Source organism: Mus caroli, unplaced genomic scaffold, assembly GCF_978045245.1.
Source record: "Mus caroli unplaced genomic scaffold, Mus_caroli_1 scaffold_6, whole genome shotgun sequence".
Lineage (NCBI taxonomy): Eukaryota > Metazoa > Chordata > Mammalia > Rodentia > Muridae > Mus > Mus caroli.
Genome location: NW_028227261.1, coordinates 79,563,342 through 79,581,982, shown reverse-complemented (window position 1 = coordinate 79,581,982; position 18,641 = coordinate 79,563,342). Strand labels below are relative to the sequence as shown.

Here is an 18,641-nt window from a genome sequence, read left to right as displayed (position 1 = left end):
AACAGAACAAACTATTTTGTTCAACTTGGGATTTTATCACCTATCTATGTTTTCACAGTGGTTGCTCCTATAATCACAGTCCTATGTCATGCTACTCACTGAATGTCTCCCTCATAGTATGGCAGAATAGGGTGATACAATGGTAGTTTTAAAATCAAAAGAGAGAGAAGGAAAGAAAATGGAAGAATAAAAAAAAACCCAACATCTTTATCTTGATGGAGTTTTGCCATCTTGAAGAAAGTCCAGGTGGCAGGACTCAAGCAAGGCAAATCTTGTGACATTTAGACAAATTTGGCAGTGAGGTGGCACCCAGGAGGGTGCTCAACATCACAGCTGTTCTCTGCTTTTTCTCTTTACACAGAGGAATTCCTACAAAGTTGTGCAAGAGGCACCTCAGGAGGAGTAAATCAAAAACCACAGCAGAAGCATCCCATGGGAGATTGCACTGGGATAGGACTGGAGGAGACTCCTTCTGTAATTATCCCTTAATTTATCAGTTTATGATGCTAGATCTTCCTGCTGGCTTTCTCTAATGTGGCCAAGCAAAACAGATCTAACAAGCACCAAAGAAGCTGCCCGTCTTTCTAGAAGGAGTGATCTGAAGTTATTTAGCCTTTTGGTATTCTTCAACCTATTTTTTGTTTTCCACCATTTGTGTAATTATGTTCTTTTAAAGCCTCACAGAAAAGGTTAGAGGGAAATTGAGAGAAAATAAAGCTGTAAACCATAAACCCAATCATATGGCAACTCCACTCTAGAGAGGTTTGTGACAGTCAATGTCAACTGCTAACTTGACAGAATCTAGGATCTCATGGAAGGTGGACCTCTGGAGGATGATGATTTTAATTACAAGAAAAATCCCAACCTAAATGCAGGCAGCAACACTGTCTGGACCTGAGTTCCGGCCTAATCAAAGGACACAAGCTTTCACTGCTGTATACTGACTGGGGATGCAATGTGATCAGCTGTTTCAAATTAGTTCTGCCTTGATCTCTCTCATATGACAGTGTATTTTGAAGACCCAGCCCTTTCCCTCTAATGTTACGTTTGTCAGTCTTTCATTGCAACAACAGGAAAAGAAACAAAAGAATCCTCGTGGTGATGTTGCTGAATCACTGTGTGACTTCTCTGCTTAGATGCCTTTCTCCTCGACCTTCATGAATCTAGCTCCTCCACATTCGGTTTTGATAACCTGCTCTACATGGGGCATAGGCCAAGGCAGGAAAGGCAAATAACTAAGAAGGTTCCACCTCAAAACAAGGAAACAATACAAAACAAGCAAAAAGCCCTAATACCAAGAAAAAGAGCCTCCCTCTAACATGCCTACATACATTATTTTTAACCTTATGTTAAGGTTAGGGTTAGGGCCTGCCCTGAAGGGACATGCCCTGAAGACATTTTCTCACATGCAAACTTGCTAGTTTACTAATCCATATGAGAAAATAAATAAAATGAGAAGAAATTATTTTTTGTTATTATATACCTAGTACTATAAATGATAGTGGACTCATATAGATGCTCAAAAATAACTTGTTGAACGAATACTTGGATTCTTTAGAAATAACATAAATTTTCCCCCTCACCATAGAAAAATGCTTCATAGTTGAGTGAAGTCTATTTTCTCTCAGTGTATCATAATGAAAGACAATTATAGTTTACATCCATGTTTACTATTTGGCTGAAGGTAGAAATATGCACAGAAGACATTACCTGCCCCAGTGGTGGACACTAGCTTGGGCTTGCTTCGAGCACCATCTCCTTTTGTGGTGTAAGCTGTGACAGTAAGGGAGTATGAAGTTTCAGGCTGTAGCCCAGAGATGATCATGTCCTGAAATGACACATGCCAAGAACAGTGATTTAAAGCATGCCAGGGAGAACCTGGAGGAAAATAAGGTGACTGATTTCTGTGCATGCCTGGACATGCCCTGAAGCCATGCTAAGCACTCAAGTTCCATGCCTTCAGCTCATGCTATGGAGGTGGGTCTGGATGTTAATAGTGAAGTTGGATATTCGAGCATCCTCAGAAGCAGCTTTCAGAAGTATTAAGACTGAAATCTGGAACCAAACTTCCTTAATATTCTTGAATTTAAACTTTCTTAAGTGTTTGATATATATAAAACAAATAATAGCTGAGTAATCTAGGAGTGCTTACCCATTTACATTTGTATTTCCCAAGATAAAGTTAGAATATTAGAATCCCAGGTGGGTGAAAGATAAGTAAGTTTTATCAGGAAAATTCTTGCATCTGCGTCTGGCATATCGCAGCTATCTGATACACTAGCTGTTATTCTGTAGCAGCATTTTCCCAAGGTGATGATGCCCTGACATGTAGCTAGATTGCTGACAGGGCACATGTCAGTATGGCATTTCTACCCCCAGGAAGTTGCTAGATAAATAAATGGTTGATCTGTTGAATCTAGATATTTTCTGGGGCTGAAGAATATTTTGACATGAGGAAATCACAACTGGTTAATTTTATAGCCTGATAACAAAAGTTGCCACACAATAAGAATATTCTAGATATTTAGCTAGAGCTCATACAATTATGAATGAGACTTGAGTTTATGAGATCAGTAATGTGTGCTTACTTATTTCTGATAATTTGGAAAACTAACTCTGAAAAAAATCTTAATTTTCTTTTAATAAGGGCCCAGAACTATTATAGCGTTAAGACCATCATTGAACTGTTTCTCTAAATTGGATGTTACACAATCCTTCAGCTGGAGCCCTGGCTAGCTTTTGGTTTCAGTGTTTGTGTTTGTTTGTTTTGTTTTTGTTTTTAGATCCATATACATTCCATACAGACAAAACATATATGGAGCAAGTAACAAACTACTTCACTCTTTTGCACAGCTATATTTTCAAGTTGATTATGAATACATTTTAAAAACTATTCAATATCATTATCTTCCCAAGCTAAAGGGAGCCTGAGTGAGTGAGGAGTGAGTGAACATGGCCACAAGAAATACAGTAGGAATTTTCTTAGCAAAGCAATTTATGGATTCCACGGAACATTACTGCTGAAGCTGAGGCTGAATATGACAGCTTTGACAGGGTACTTTCTCAAAAGAATAAGAATATCATCATTGTGGAAATTGAAACATTTCAAATATCATCCTGTTGAGTGCTTGAAGACTTTATTCAGACACATAGATGGACATTTTCAGAAAATATATATTTTATCTTTAGGACCTTGAAATGCTGTCACAGAGGACATCCAGACCTGATGAGCAGTATTATATACCCTGGTAGAAAAACTGGATATTCAGAAACAATGGTGGTATAGATGCTAACCTCTTAATGAGGTCTCTCAAGATTACTGCTAGATAGCAGACAACCTTGGCATATAGAAGAAGTTCTATTATCAAGTATGCAAAAACTTTGATTCTATCATACAGCTTTCATTCATAATATTAGAGATATTTTAACCCTGTGCCTTTCTCTTTTTCCAGTTATGTGATACAGTATGTAATATACATTGAAACTGGTCAAGTCCTATACACTGCTAGAATCTTAGGAGACCATAACACAACTATCACAATCATGCTAATACTTGAGCTACATTTTCTGTCTCTAAGTGGACTGCATTTGCATGGTGGTATTGGACTCCTGTGAGGCAGGGTGACCACTTCAAAAGTCAGAAATCCTTATGGCTCTCATCACCTCCTGTCCCACTTTGTACTCTTGCCTTCTAAAAGTCTGTGTTCTTAAGGTCTTGTCCTAGTGCCATCAGCTTCACTGCCTTCTAGACTTGGAAAAATAACTACATTTATTTTGGAACTGAAAATATTTCTCACTATATCCCAAACTAATGTGCAGCCCCAACTTGACCCTCTGCTTTAAGTAGTAATACAATGTAGAATCTGTTTGGTGTCTCCCTGTGACATATCATCTGAAGTTCAACTGGAAAACCTGGAAAGCCATCCCCAGAGTAGACTCTCCCTGATCACTTCCATGGTTTTATGGCTGATGACTCCTCTTCAACCTTCCACCACACCTCTTTAAAGTCTTGATCAGCAAGCTTCTGTCGAGCTTTGGCTTAAATGTTGCTCAATCTGATCCTTTTCATTTCTGCCCCCTCAAATTCTGCTGGATTTTGGACACTTCATGAAGAAATTAGAAAAATCTCTATTTAATTGGTCTTCATAAACTTTTTGTCTTTTAATGCTTCAATTTACCCATTAAATTGCTGTCTTTTCAATGAGGTAGTTTTCAGCTCTGGGCATCATGAAATCAATTTAATCAACCATGAGCAGTTTCAAATAAAGTAAGAAATTCAATGGATTTGAGCATAAATTGTTGAGTTCATTACATATTTTAATATAAATATGGTTTTATAAAACTTTCATTTCTTTCGAATACATATATACACTGAATCACATAGTAAGTGTGTTTCTAACTATGGGTCTTAGCCACATAAGATATTGCTTTGTACTCAATTTTATGATATCTGATACACTATTCATATTTTCCAAGAACTCCAAAAGGAGCCTTGTGCTTTGGCAATAAATATTTATACGTTAGGTCTCATGGCACTCTGTGGCATTTAAAACACTTTGATTGGCATTATGGCCATTTGTCCTGAGAGACCAAAAGTTTTTCAGGGTCAATGTTTACAGCACATTTATCTCTATATGCTTTGCATATAGTGTAATAATGAATACCAAAAGATTAATTAATGCTAATTCTATTCAGCCTAAGAAAGGAAATTGCTCTTTATAACCTTTATATGATTTTTCTTTTTACTATGTTTCAATATCTCTCCAAGAAACAATGGCAAAAGATTCATTATTCTTCTGACACCTCAGCTGTCAAAGTTTACCTCTTTACTCTATTCCACAGTGGTTTTATTATGCAAAGCTTTTACTTTTGTCCAACTAATCGGTTCATAGTCACATGACCAGAGGTAAGTCTCACTCATCTCCATGGCTGCACCTGTTGTACACCACTACAGACAGGTAACACATTTTTCTTAGCCCAAATATACATAAATATTGTCACCTATGGAACTACAGAGCATCGCTTCAGTTCTCAACTATACTGCCATCTTGCACAGTTATTTCTGAAATTATAACCATATGAGCATTGCCACTGATTTCCATGGCATTACACCTTTATTTAGGATATTTTTGGCTCCAATTTATAACTGTTTCATATATATTTATATTATACCTAGTCTTTGTACTGTTTCCTGTAAGTACTTACATGGTAAATGTCCTATCACATGAATATCTGCCATAGAATAGGCCCTTTACAAGTAACTAAAGCTATATGTATATATTAAAGAGCACCCTCCCTCTGTGAAACTCTTTGTATTTCTTGACAAGTCTCACTTATTGCCATTCATTGTTTTCTATATGTGACAAAATTTAGCCAGGTATAGATGGAGTTAATTGGTGTTGTAATTATACTATGTGATATAATTATTGATAAACCTTGGTGTAGAAAATATTAGTACCTACATCAAACACGTGACATGACCCATGTGTGACAACTCCATTTGAAGCATGCTTCCTCTAATTGTGTCACACGGCAGAGTTAGTAGCAGAAACCAAAATAAATGCTATAAGCTCATGACCTTTTTTTACGCAACCAGTAGCACCATGCTCATTTCACAAAACCAGAAATAAACTGAAAAGTGCATACATTGTTAAGATTAATTAACAACAGTCCATTAGTTCATGCAAATGTGATATCCAAGCAAATGTGATATCCAATCATGAGTAAGTGAAAGACTGATGTTGGAGAAACACAAGCATATAAGGTCTGATTTTTTTGGCCAAACAGTAAAAATCTACTCACATGTTCAGTAGTATCATCAAATTCCCACTGATTGAGGTTAAGAAAGTTGGGGAAGGGGACAAAATAAAAAGACATGAAGAGAAACTTGTACCCTTATACAAAACGATGTTAGCCTCCTTTAATTTAAAGTAGGGAAATACAGTCACTAAAGCAACATATACAATAACATTCCGAAGAATAGATGCATTATAATGTAGACATTCTCACCTCTAAGGGGTTAAGGTAAATATGTGCTATTGTTACTGCTCAAACTAGCACATCTATCAACTAGCTATATGGCTTATTGAAAAAGCAAGTAAGGCACAGAAAACAATCTAATGTTGCTGACCTCAAACTGCTTATATCAGCAAGTTTTACTTCTTTCATGGGTTGTATAATTAATTTAAGTATTTGTAATAGTTAAACAAGTAATTTTAACTATTTAAATTACTACCGCTTAAAAATACATAAGTTTCAATGAAGACTTGTGAGAGGTACTTAAATTTCAATGAAGAGTCAAGAAACAAATGAAATGGAGAAGAGAAAAATTACAGAAAAAAATAATAAACAGAAAAGAGGAAAATATATAAATTTATTAGCTATATAACAATAAAGGTGAAGATGCAGTTTTATAATGTAAAGTAGCTGAAATCCAGAGAAGCCTATCAAAGTATGATCATGCTTCTGTTCCCACATGGAGAGATTTTAAAATAGCAACAATGATGTTATTATCATTACATTATAGAAATATTCTACTTTAAGAGCAGTACAATAGGGCCCCCAATGGAGGAGCTAGATAAAGTACCCAAGGAGCTGAAGGGGTCTGCAACCGTATAGGTGGAACAACAATATGAACTAACCAGTACCCACAGAGCTCATGTCTCTAGCTGCATATGTAGCAGAAGATGGCCTAGTCGGCCATCAGTGAAAAGAGAGGCCCCTTGGTCTAGCAAACTTTATATGCCTCAGTACAGGGGAATGCCAGAGCCAAGAAGTGGGAATGGGTGGGTAGGGGAGCAGGACAGGGAGAGGGTATAGGGGACTTTCAGGATAGCATTTGAGATGTAAAAGAAGAAAATATCTAATAAAAAATTGAAAATTAAAAGAGCAGTACAATATAGGTCTAAAAAATTATAAAAAATAATCAAGTAGATTTTTGATGGTCCTCCAGTGTTTGAAATTGATTTAGTTTTAAAATTTCCTTTTGGAGTTTAAAATTATCATTGTGAACCTTTAATGGTATCTTTTCATTCTGTTTTTATAAAATTTCTTTACTATGTATCCATTTTATTCCACTGACAATGGAATTTTCTTGAAGTTTGGATGAAGTAAGCATTTGGGGGACTGTAAGACACCCAAAACACCAGTGAGTATGAGTCTCAGGTAAAGTTGGCTGCATTGACAACTGTGTACTGCCATAACGAGACTCAAAGGCTCACTGGGAATTGATTCAGTAGTTCTATGAACTAAAACAATTAGGTTAAAAAGTGTGTGTATACATATACAGATATACATACAGTAATATTTAATATTTATTAAAATCTGTGCTTGTAAGCAAATCTATGCATAGAAGAGGTTAAAAGAAGCCTAAATCTGCCTATTTTCTTCACTCTACCAATTTTTTTCTTTTAAAAAAATTTTTGAAATTACAAATTTTTTAGATAAAATATATCATATGTCAATTGCAATATGATCAGTACATTGAGTTAAATATTAACAATTAATATTGATAAAAATGATAAATTTAACCCATATTCTAAAGCTCACCAGAGTCCTAGGTAATAGTCAGAATGTAAAGTTTCTGAGGACAGAAATTATGAGAACTACCCAAACTGTAGAAGTCACTAAACAGTTAGAGGACTAGTTATGCATAAAAAAATTGAAATATAATTGATATCTACATATAATTTTAAGTGATGTTTCAGGCTAGATTTTCACAGATATGTCAATATCTGCAAACTATTAAACAACTCCTAACACTCTCCTTTTAGACAGTACCATTGCTTTTATTCTGATGAGAACACATGGCCATTACATTCACTAACGTTAAGACTGTGTCTCCCTTTGTTTTGTATATATTTAGTAAATATATTAGTTATTAGCTGAGTTAACAATAATTTATTTTCTTAATTTGTCTTAAAAAGAAATCAACATTTCTCTCAAACTATTGACTGAAAACATACCTACATATTTTAACAAGGCTAGAATAAAATCCATATCTCTAATGAAAAGAGTTGTCAAAAGCCCTTTCTCATGTCAAAGGCATATGATGCATTACATCAGCTATATGTATGTTTGCAGAAATCGCTGCAAAGTAGAAAGAGGTCTGAGCCCTAGGAATGTGCCACAGATTTAGATCCCTTCAGGCTTTTAGTTAGGATGATTCAAAATAGAAGCAAACATAAACAGTTTTGTGAGCTGACAGCATAACAACTTTTATGGGTAAATGCTTTCATTAGCACAGTAGGGGTACATATTGCCTCATATTTTCAGAGATAAAAAGATAAAACTGGGCAAAGTTATGTAGAAGTTTTCATTCTGTTTCTGATATTTTCATGTTTACATAAAAGATATTTTCATTTCAAATTTTAAATTTACAAACTCCATCCTTTTTTCTGGTCAGCCACCATGCACTTAAGCAAAGTATAACTATCTACACATTCCTATAACCCCAGTACCCCATTACTGTCAGAAGGGCTATGGCAAGATAGGCCCTGGGTTATGCGACATTTCCAGCAGGGCAGTTAGAGGAAAACTGGAGTTTTCCTCTTCCTCCCAGGAAAACACTTGAGTGACAAGTAGATAAATAATTATATATTCATTTAGGGGGATTACTTTTAAATACCTATAACCTAAGGGAAAATGAAAATGTTCTATGCTTTGCTTTAAATAACTGACTAAAAAACATGTCAGGGACACTGTGGTTGTAAACCACTTTCCCAAGGTCAACAGGACATCTCAAACATGAAACTACTCATTATTAATAACTCCTTTGTTGGTATAGGCTATCTATGCAACCGTGTGTACAGGATTGTATGGATGCATGTATAAGTGAGGATGTATGCACCCCTGTGTGATTGTGGAGGCCAGAGGACCACCATGGTATTGTTATTAGGCTCTGTTGACCTTATTTTGAGATAGGTTTCTGACTAGCCTTGAACTTGTCAAGTAGGTTAGACTGACTGGCCAGAACATCAAGCCATTTCCATTTTCCACCTCTAGGATTACACCTGAATATGCCACACTTGGCTTTTTCATGGGTAGATTCTGGGGACTAAACTCAGGTTCTCTTTGGAAACATGTCACTGACTGGGCATTTCCCCAGCTCACTAGTAATTCTCTTAACTTGGTTCAGAACAGGAGATCATATTTATTCTCTTGGAAACTTTAATTTAATTTTTATCATCAAAGTCATTATCTTCACTTCCTGGGACAGAAAACAATTATTCCCATAAAATATATGACCTGATGAAAGGCAAAATAAAATAAAATGCTGAGTTCCTTCCCCTGAATAAAAATGTCTGTTCTCTAGTAAAAGCCTCAGACTTAAGAAATTAGATCAACCTTGGTCCAAGTAATTTAAACACAGCAGAAGGTAGATTCTATCAACCCAAGAGTAGCTTGGAATACTTTATTGTGGCTTAGTTAGGCTCATCATTATTTCTTGAAGTGGGGAGTGTCAATTTAGACCCAGACATAAAGAACATAATATCTATTTTTTTAAAAAGTGACTTTTAATTAAACTTAAAAGCAATTTATTTCAGTTTAATTTTAGTTGACGTTACTTTTAATTTATAAGGTAAATACATAGCAATGGGTTTTAAAGCCTAGAATTTTTAATAGAATAGTGTTTAAAACACAAAAGGGTAAATTCTGGCACAGACTAGAAGCAATGTTAGCCAATAAAACAGGCTCACCTGTGCATCAGCCAGCATGACATCCTTCAGCATGGGCTGGCCCTTCGGCTCGCCATTTTCCATTTTCACATAGTGCACCTGATATCCTCTTATCTGGCCATGCTGCTTATTGGGCACAGGTGAGCGCCACGAGACTTTAACAGCTGTGGCGTTGACAGCCTCCACCTCGACTTTTCGAGGAGGACCACTTGGAACTGCAACAACATCATGGGTAAAAGACAATTATAGGCACTCGCCACTGGTGCAGCGAGAGTGCTTTCTTTACAAAAATGGGTAGACCCACTATGCTTCATTGAAGAACACACACATCTTCAACTAAGGAAAATGATCAACCAATCTGCTCTACATTTGAAGAAAAGATCAAAAAACATGACCGATGCAAAAACCAAAATGGAAGAAGAAGAAAAAAAAGAGTATCAGAGAAATAGAAAAACATGTAAAAAAAATGTACAAAAGCCAAGGAAGATGCTTTGAGGTCCAAAGCATTAAAGCACAAAGAAGTATTGTACTGAAATAATAACAAAAACAGATTGTTGACAGTTGTGTGTTTTTTAACGTTTTTGTTTTAATAGCAGAATAAAAAGATTCTTGACTATATGGATTCTTCTCTCTTTTTTTCTCATATCAAGAGGCCGTTTCATACAACAGGTGCCAAAAATCACAAGACAAAAGACAGTAAGAAGGTGGCAGTTTTGAAAGTTAATTCCACAATGCAAGAGAATTTAATAAAAATGCCAAGAAAAACACAGGAGACATTAGTTGGAGGTACAGAGAAAATCTGGATCATAGGACCATAAGAGCAAAAGTGTCCCTTTAAAAGGTAAAAAAATTGTTGCATTGAAATTGAACAAGAAAATAAGAAAAATAGCCCAGGATTTGGAAAGACAGGTCTTTGGCAAAAAGTTACATAATAAAAATGTTGGATCAAAAATGATGAGCAGAAAAATTTTTTAAAAGAATAACTGTTAGCCTATCCAAAGCAGACCCAGACTGTGTCAGAGGAGCGAACTGACGGAGCGGAGGCAACATACCATCTTCATCGGTTCGAATCAACACGGACAAGCTCTCAGGGCCAGGGCCGACATCTGTGTGGGCAGTCACAGTGATCCGGTATTCAGTCCATTTTTCCAGCTGTTCCAAAAGGTATTTGGTAGTATCCGAAGGAATTCCCAAAATCTCATGAGGCTTGTAGTCTTCCCCATCCACTGCAGCATACTTGAGGGAGTATTCAGTGATAATGCCATTCTGTTTTTCCACTGGTGGAGGTTGCCAACTTACCAAAATACTAGTGGAACTTGGGCTGGTACAACTAATATCTTGAGGAGGAGCTGATGGCTCTTATTTTGGTAGTGAGTTAAAGGAGGATTTGAGTGAAAGGACAGGAGTGGTTGGAAAAAAAATGATAAAACAAAAAAAAGGCAAAAATAAATATACGAACAATAAGGGCAGAAAAAAACAAAAACAATACTTTGAAACTTAAAATTTTTAACATAAATTTATGAACCTTGGCTTAGTAACATGAGTAAACAAAAATATGAATCAATGGTCAAAATAACTGTTAAATAATGAATGGGGGAGATGTATGGAAATGAAACCATGTGTCAGAGATCCTCAAATAAAATCACCTACCTGCATTTTAAATTCTTCTTCTAAACCAATTCCTTGGTATCTCCCATCCCCACTAAACTGACTAGCACCCCAAACATCAAATAATTGATGTAAACCTGAGATTTCAGAAATACCATTTCCATATCTATTTTATGTCCTTTCCACATTCTAGAATAAAGAAAATCCATCCATAGCACTCATTTGTGGAAGGACGTTTAAGTGAACAACAAAAAAAGTAACTGATAGATGCCCTCCTATTGAAGTCAATGAAGAAAAACAAAAATCCGAAAACAAAAGAAAAAAGAAAAACTCAACAAACATAGAAGGGCTTGCCCTATCTAAAAAGTCTAAGTCAGCCTGACCAGTTTTAATGAAAAGTGTTAATCTAACATTGATTGTAGCCCAAATAAAATGAGCATGCAGAATCATTAAGGAATGAGAATGCACAGGCTGAGATTTACCTACCGAGGGCAAGGTCAGGCTTGTTGGTTCTGACTGTACTTACCCTATTGTCAGCTTTCAGCTTTTTTATTATAACTCTTCTCGTGACACCATTGCTAGTAAAGAATTAGATCCCACCAGCAAAATTTGGTAAAACTTGTATTAATCAGCTATCCCTTACAAAAGGTCAATAACACAGCAATTAAAAATACCTAGTTAACCCCCCCAAGAATCATGATTTATATTATTTATATATTTATATGGTTTACATTCCATTTCTTTCTCTTTTTTTTTTTTTTTGGATGCAGTAATTCATCGAAAGCAGATTTACATAATAGCTAAAACACACACTTTTACTGTCCATTCTAACATAAGACAGACATCTTCTGAGCAATTATTTCCCATCAAATTACCCCTATACATCACAATGTCAGGAAATACAGTTAAAATACTACACACAAAAATCCCACCCAGTAGCTGTAAAATTGTTCGAGATAAATTGAGTTGATGGTTAATTGTTAATACTTATTAAAGAGCGAATGGCAGCACTATAAACCATCACACTTTCCATCACAAACAATGTTTTAGACAATATTTATAGAAAACAACATGTTCTGGGCATTGTGAAGCCCCATTATAACAAACTTGGCTACGCTGAGGCATGCAAGCTCAAAAGAGAATGAAGTTAAGGAAGCAAAATAGCATCCAGGGCGCAGATGTGCCTATGAGTATTCCAATATCCTCAGATTTATCTAAACTGAGATTTTCTGTGTCTACATGGACTCTCCAGGAGTAAGAAACCAGTCATATGCACTGAGCCTTCCTCCTGAGTAGGAACAAATACATGCTAATCACTTGTTTTTAAAAGGAAATCATTTCGCTTTTTGCCACTCCATACTCTGATGTGCTCTGGCCTGATTTCTCTGCAGTGATTTCAACCTGATTTTTGTTTTTCAAACAGGGTTTCTCTGTGTATCTCTGTCTGTCCTGGAACTCACTCTGCAGACCAGGCTGTCCTTGAATTCAGAAATCCACCTGCCTCTTCCTGCCAAGTGCTGGGATTAAAGGTGTGTGCCACCACTGCCCAGCTCTGCAGCCACATCATTTAAAGGATGAGGACAGAACTAACTACTGCACCCATTTCCTAGTTATGATACGCAATTAGCTTCTCTAAAATTTTGTATTTAGGAAGTGGAATGGAGGGTCTATTATTTGCACCATGTTTAAAAACAACACAGGTCCTATCTGTGTCCTGTATCCAGAGAAGTGTGTGTGTGTATGTATGTGTGTGTGTGTGTGTGTGTGTGTTGTGTGTGTGTGTGTGTGTGTATGCCACAGAGATAGTTACTGAAGGCTCAGCACACTACCAGGTTTGTTCTTTCGTTCAAAACAGAACAAAAAACAAAACCCCAAAAAACCCCAAAAAAACCAAATGTTAGAAGCATTTCCTAGAGAGAAATGGGCAACAAGGTAGCAGAGAGAGACACCTACTTGATTGCATGGTTCTAGCTGATATTTCAGCTGTAGAAGCACCCAGGCCTTGAGGAGAGCGTGCAGACAGACGGAAGTAGTACAGGCTGTTTGGTTTCAGCCCTTGAAGCCTATAAGATGTACCTGGCTCAATGGTGATTCGCTGCTGCAAATAAACAGAGGATTTAGTCATTTTCTTGTGAATTGGTGCACATATGGCATAATAACTGTCTGCAACATTAGATTTCTCTCTAAACCACAATACCATCAATATATAGCAAAAAGAAACAATGTTCAGGGCTATTTATGAAATTATACCATGAGGAAGACATAGTTGAAAGGTATTTTTCCATAAAAGATGACTGAAACAGAGATACCAATGCTGACAATTATCCACCAGCACACAATAAGAGGCAAGGAGAGGACAAAGCCAGGATGCATGTCAACCTGAAGATATACAAGGTGCTGTGACCACAAAGGTAAAGGACATTGGCCAAGCTTGAAGGATGCTGAGCTTGCAAAATTCCATTCAATCACACACCCATGTTTTCTTCCAGGATTCTACAATCCAAATGTGGGTGGCAAATATTATATACCCAGAATGGGCAACATTTCACAAGATGCTATAAAAGTGTTGTGAAGGACTAGGGACATATGTCAGCATACATAATGTATAGAAGGCCCTGGTTTGGGTTTCCTACCATAAAACAAAGTTAAAAAAAAAGAAACAAAAGCAAAAGCTACAGAAACAAACATAAACAAACAGAAAACAAAACAAACAAATAACAACAAAAAACAGATGTGGTGATCCATTCTTACAATCCCACCACTGGGCAGTGGAGGCAGGAGGATCAGGAGTTTAACATCATTTTCAGTTACTTAATGAGTTTGAGGCCTATCAATTTTAAAAACAAGCAAACATGCAAAAAGAAAAAACACAAAGCCAACCTCTGGACTGAACATGAAGTCTTCAGTGGAGGTGTTAGAGAAAGGACTGAAAGAGCTGAAGGGGTTTGCAACCCCATAAGAAGAACAACAATAACAACTACCAGAGCTTCCAGGGTCTAAACCACCAACCAAAGAGTGCACATTGAGTGACCCATGGCTCCAGTCATATATGTAGTAGAGGATGGCCTTGTTGGGCATCAATGGGAGAAAAGACCCTTGGTCTATGAAGGCTTGATGCCCCAGTGTAATGGAATGTGAGGGCAGGGAGGCAGGAGTAGGTGGGTGGCTGAGGGTATACCCTCATAGAAGCAGGAGAAGGGGGGATGGGATAGGCAGTTTCTGGGGGGGGGGATCTGGAAAGGAGTAACATTTGAAATGTAAATAAATAAAATATCTAATAATAAAAAAATAAAAAGAACAGACAAAAAAAAAACGTGAAAAAGATCTGAAATTGGTGGTGGTCCTAAAATTACTTGTGTTATTGAAGAAAGCTGAATCATTTCTAAGAACTAAGACCATTACTATGAATTTCTTTAGTATAGTTGAGAACGTTTTTGTGGCTAAAGAGCCTATAGGTAACAAAATTATTCATAAACTTCTCAATACCTGTTATATAACTGTTAACATTATTGGGGATTTTCAAAATAAGATACTTATCAAAGCTAGGTTTCACATCTGCCTTTGCATTTTAGCAAAAGCATATCTGACTATAAGTAATCAATGTCAGATACAAACAAATATATAATTGAACAGAGGCATAAACAATCTTAAGCCTTTTTTCTAACCAACTAGTGTTGCTATTCACACAAATGAATTCAAACAAAGTTAATTCAAATATAAATATGTAGAAAACATTTCGAGAGTGCTCTGGCTATTAAATATAAGGGCGCTTAGAAACTTCAGATTCCTCAAATAAGAAAACAGGATTCTGTCACCAAAACAATTGTAATGCACAGTAGTACATGGAGAGCTAGTGCCCCAGTAGTCTCAAATGACTGTCATACACCTTAACTCATGTGGAAGAAAGAAGGAAAGAAAGAAAGAAAGAAAGAAAGAAAGAAAGAAAGAAAGAAAGAAAGAAAGAAAGAAAGAAAGAGGCCCAGCACATTTCAAACAACAACACCCTGGCTCTGAGTCCTGGACTGTATGAGAAAACAAGATGAGCAAGCATAGGGAGCAGGACAATGAGAAACATTCCTCCATGATTTGTCAGTTCTTGCCTTCACATTCCTTTGTGTCAGTCTTGACTTTTCTCTGTAATGGACTGTGCTCAGGATACCTATCCCAAATAAACCCTTACCTCTATACTTCACTATTACAGAAATTGGTACCAAGAGTGGGGCATTGCTGGGCTGAATCTGACCACATTTTAGGGTTTTATCTGGGAACAGGGTGGAAGAATTTAGAAATTTGGTCTGAAAAAGCCATTGAGGGATCAGAGCTTAGTGAGATGTTCTGGAACAACTTAGAAGATAATGTGAGATCAATGCAAACATAGGATTGACCTACAAAGTCTTAGACGAAAGTTTGAGAGTCCTTTAAAGAATCTATTGAGGGTGTTTGTGTTATATTTTGGATCAAGACTCTGTGGTTTCTGGTCAATGATATTGAAGATGCAGTTGTAATTAACAAGAGACCAATATCACTAAAGTACTGGTACAATCCATGCTGGTTATCTGGGCCTGCAAAGTCAGCTGTAATTAAAAAGAGACTAGCCTCTGTGAGATGACATCTTCTAGCAGTTATTTATTCACAGTTAAAACACAGAAGCTGTGGTCCATTTGTGGTCCAAAGCTGTCCGCTAAAGTAGTAATTGGTAATGTCTAATATTCTCTCAGGTGTTATTGGTGATGAGAGCTGCAAAATTAGAGGGGTCATGGAGAGCAGCTGAGGCTTACACAAGTCAGACTCCTTAAAGATGTCCCAAGCAAAGCTTAAGTTAGGGGGCAGTATCTATTACAGTGTAAATTCCAAGACAATTGAGATGCTGAGGCCACTAAAGATAGAGGCAGGTGCAACCCAGAACTGACCTGAGTCTTTGAAACAAGTTGCAGATGCTGTGGATGGCAGAGGCAGAGGCAGAGGTAGAGGCACAGAAATAAAGCTGAGTAAGCCTTTAGAGCCCAGAAAAAAAGAGCAAGTATAAGACATCAGACACTAAGCCATTTACACTGTTTGGTTTTGTGTTTGCTTTGTCTTAATTATAACTGTACCCTGGTTCTTTTGAAAAAAGTGTGCAATTTATTTTTTATTTTACAAGAACCTGGAGTTAATGGACATTGGATTTTTAAGATGTTAGATATTTTAGAGATTGATCTTTTAAAGTGTTTTAGTGTTGTGGGACTTTTACAGTTATACTATAATTTATTCTGTAACATTAATATGAACTCTTAAGGATAAAAACGAAAGGAAGGGTCTGTTAAGTTGACAAGGGGTCAATTGTGCTGTTTAGGGTTTTTTCTTTTTTTTTTTTTCAGTGATATAAGCTAAGGTCATCTAAGAAGAGGAAACCATAATTAAGAAAATGCCTTCATCATATTGGCCTGTAGGCAAGTGTATGGGGGCATTTTCTTGATTAAAGATTGGTGTGGGAGGGCCCATCACATTGTGTGAATGATACCCCTGGTGGGTAGTTGGGGGATGTATGAGAAAGCTCAGACATTTCTCTGTGACAGGCTGTATTTAGGACATCTAAGTCAAATAAACCCTTTCTTCTCCAAATTGCCTTTGGTCATGGCCTTTATCAAAGCAACAGATTACAAACTAACACATTATTTAATTAAAAAAAAATTTACTTTAAAAGGGATTCATCACCCAGGTATGGTGGCACATACCTTTAATTCCAGCACAGCATTTGGGAGGCAGAGGCAGTCGGATCTCTGTGAATTCAAGGTCACCCTGGTTTACATAGTGAATTTCAGGACAGTTACAGCTAAATAGAGGGAGTCTATCTCAGAAAAGCATACAAATTCCAAATATTCATATGATTGTATAATGGCCTAAATAACTACTATGAGCAATTACAGAAAAGAATTAATGGTATCCCTCCACGTCATGTATGCTTTGTTTTGCTGTGATCTGATGCTTGAATGGTATGGAGCTGGGAAAACTAAATCAAAAAGCATGAAAGCATGTTATCTAGAACAATAGTGGTTTTTTTTTTTTTTTTTTTTTTTTTGACTCCCATCCTCAAATGCTCCAAACACCCATTTGGGTTGTTTTGGTCAAGGTCCTCTTTTCATGCAAATCTTTCCCACAAAGGAAAGATTTATAACTCTTACCTCTTCTCCTTGATCCCCATCTCTGTAGACTAGTTCATAGCTGGCAATGGTATCTGATCGTGGCGGTGTCCAAGACAGCAAAATACTTGTTTCAGATTCAGGTTCTGCTTTGAAGTTTAGTGGCTGCCCTGGTACTAAAAACACGGAGGCAAAGGACTGAGCTCAACATCATAACCAGTATTCAGAAATTCTTCTGGTTAAGTATGTGTTACGCTTAATGAAGAACAAGGATCTAACATCATCTGAGATATAAGGGCCTCCTTGAAGACAGCTCATTTATACTTCTCAAAAGGATAAGAGTCATGGGGTGAATACTGTCTCAGTCCTTGAGTAGTTTAATATGCATACAATATGAAGTAGAAGTAACAAGATCATTATGTCTATATTTCAGAATTCAATTGTAAAGACAGTAAAAATATGGATTTCAAATAATATTATAATAGAAAATTTATATAAAATATACATATAATCCCTAACTACATTTTGTATATTTATTTTTCCACCCACAATTAGGTATAGTTCTATCCCCTCATCAAGGAAACTTCACTTTGCAACAGATGGAAACAATTACAGAAACACAGAATTGATCAAATTGCAGAGTTGTGGAGCACAGTCCCAACTCATAAATCTAAAACATAACTCCTTCACCTAAGGATTGTGGATCATTGTGGAAGAAGGAGCAGAAAACGTTTTTTTTTTTTTCTAAGTTTGCAGAAAGATGTTTATTTGGGTAGATATAATGGGACTTAGTTCAGACTTACTCTTCTGAGATTTTATAATTTCGATTGTGGAATATTGATTATACATAAGTAAAAAGTCACGGCTCAGTGTGCATTTCTGTTCTAAGTTTAATAGCACAAGGTGTGTGCTACACAGTACAGAATGATCTTAAAGTGTATCATGGGCATAGAAACTAAATGATTTTGAGTATTGTACAGAAACATCAGTTGAATGGCTTGATCTTCAATTCAATCTGTTGAACTTCTTTGATGACATGATATAGAGACTAAGGGTCTACATCTAAACTGCCAAATTCTTTGTTAACATTTCCTTTTTTTTATTTTGATTTTTATTTTGTATTTTTTTTCATTTACATTTTAAATGCTATCCCAAAGGTCGCCTAGACCACCGCCTCCCCACTGCCCTACCCACCCACTCCCACTTCTTGGCCCTGGCATTCCTGCATACTGAGGCA

At 36.5% G+C, this 18,641-nt stretch overlaps 1 protein-coding gene across 25 annotated transcripts in view; it reads right to left on the bottom strand.

Annotated features, from left to right (window-relative positions):
- Ptprd (protein tyrosine phosphatase receptor type D) overlaps positions 1-18,641 on the bottom strand; it is a 2,287,128-nt gene that overhangs the window by 155,092 nt on the left and 2,113,395 nt on the right. For 11 of the 25 annotated variants that reach the window (XM_085839214.1, XM_085839210.1, XM_085839224.1 and 8 more), the window contains 6 exons: positions 17,447-17,580; positions 13,239-13,383; positions 10,730-11,035; positions 9,699-9,892; positions 5,803-5,829; positions 1,711-1,828 (listed from right to left, as the gene is read on the bottom strand). In XM_085839214.1, coding sequence (XP_085695340.1) covers positions 1,711-1,828; positions 5,803-5,829; positions 9,699-9,892; positions 10,730-11,035; positions 13,239-13,383; positions 17,447-17,580 — 924 coding nt within the window. The remainder of the gene's footprint in view (positions 1-1,710; positions 1,829-5,802; positions 5,830-9,698; positions 9,893-10,729; positions 11,036-13,238; positions 13,384-17,446; positions 17,581-18,641) is intronic. The other 14 variants (XM_085839217.1, XM_085839218.1, XM_085839219.1 and 11 more) reach the window with 2 other exon arrangements.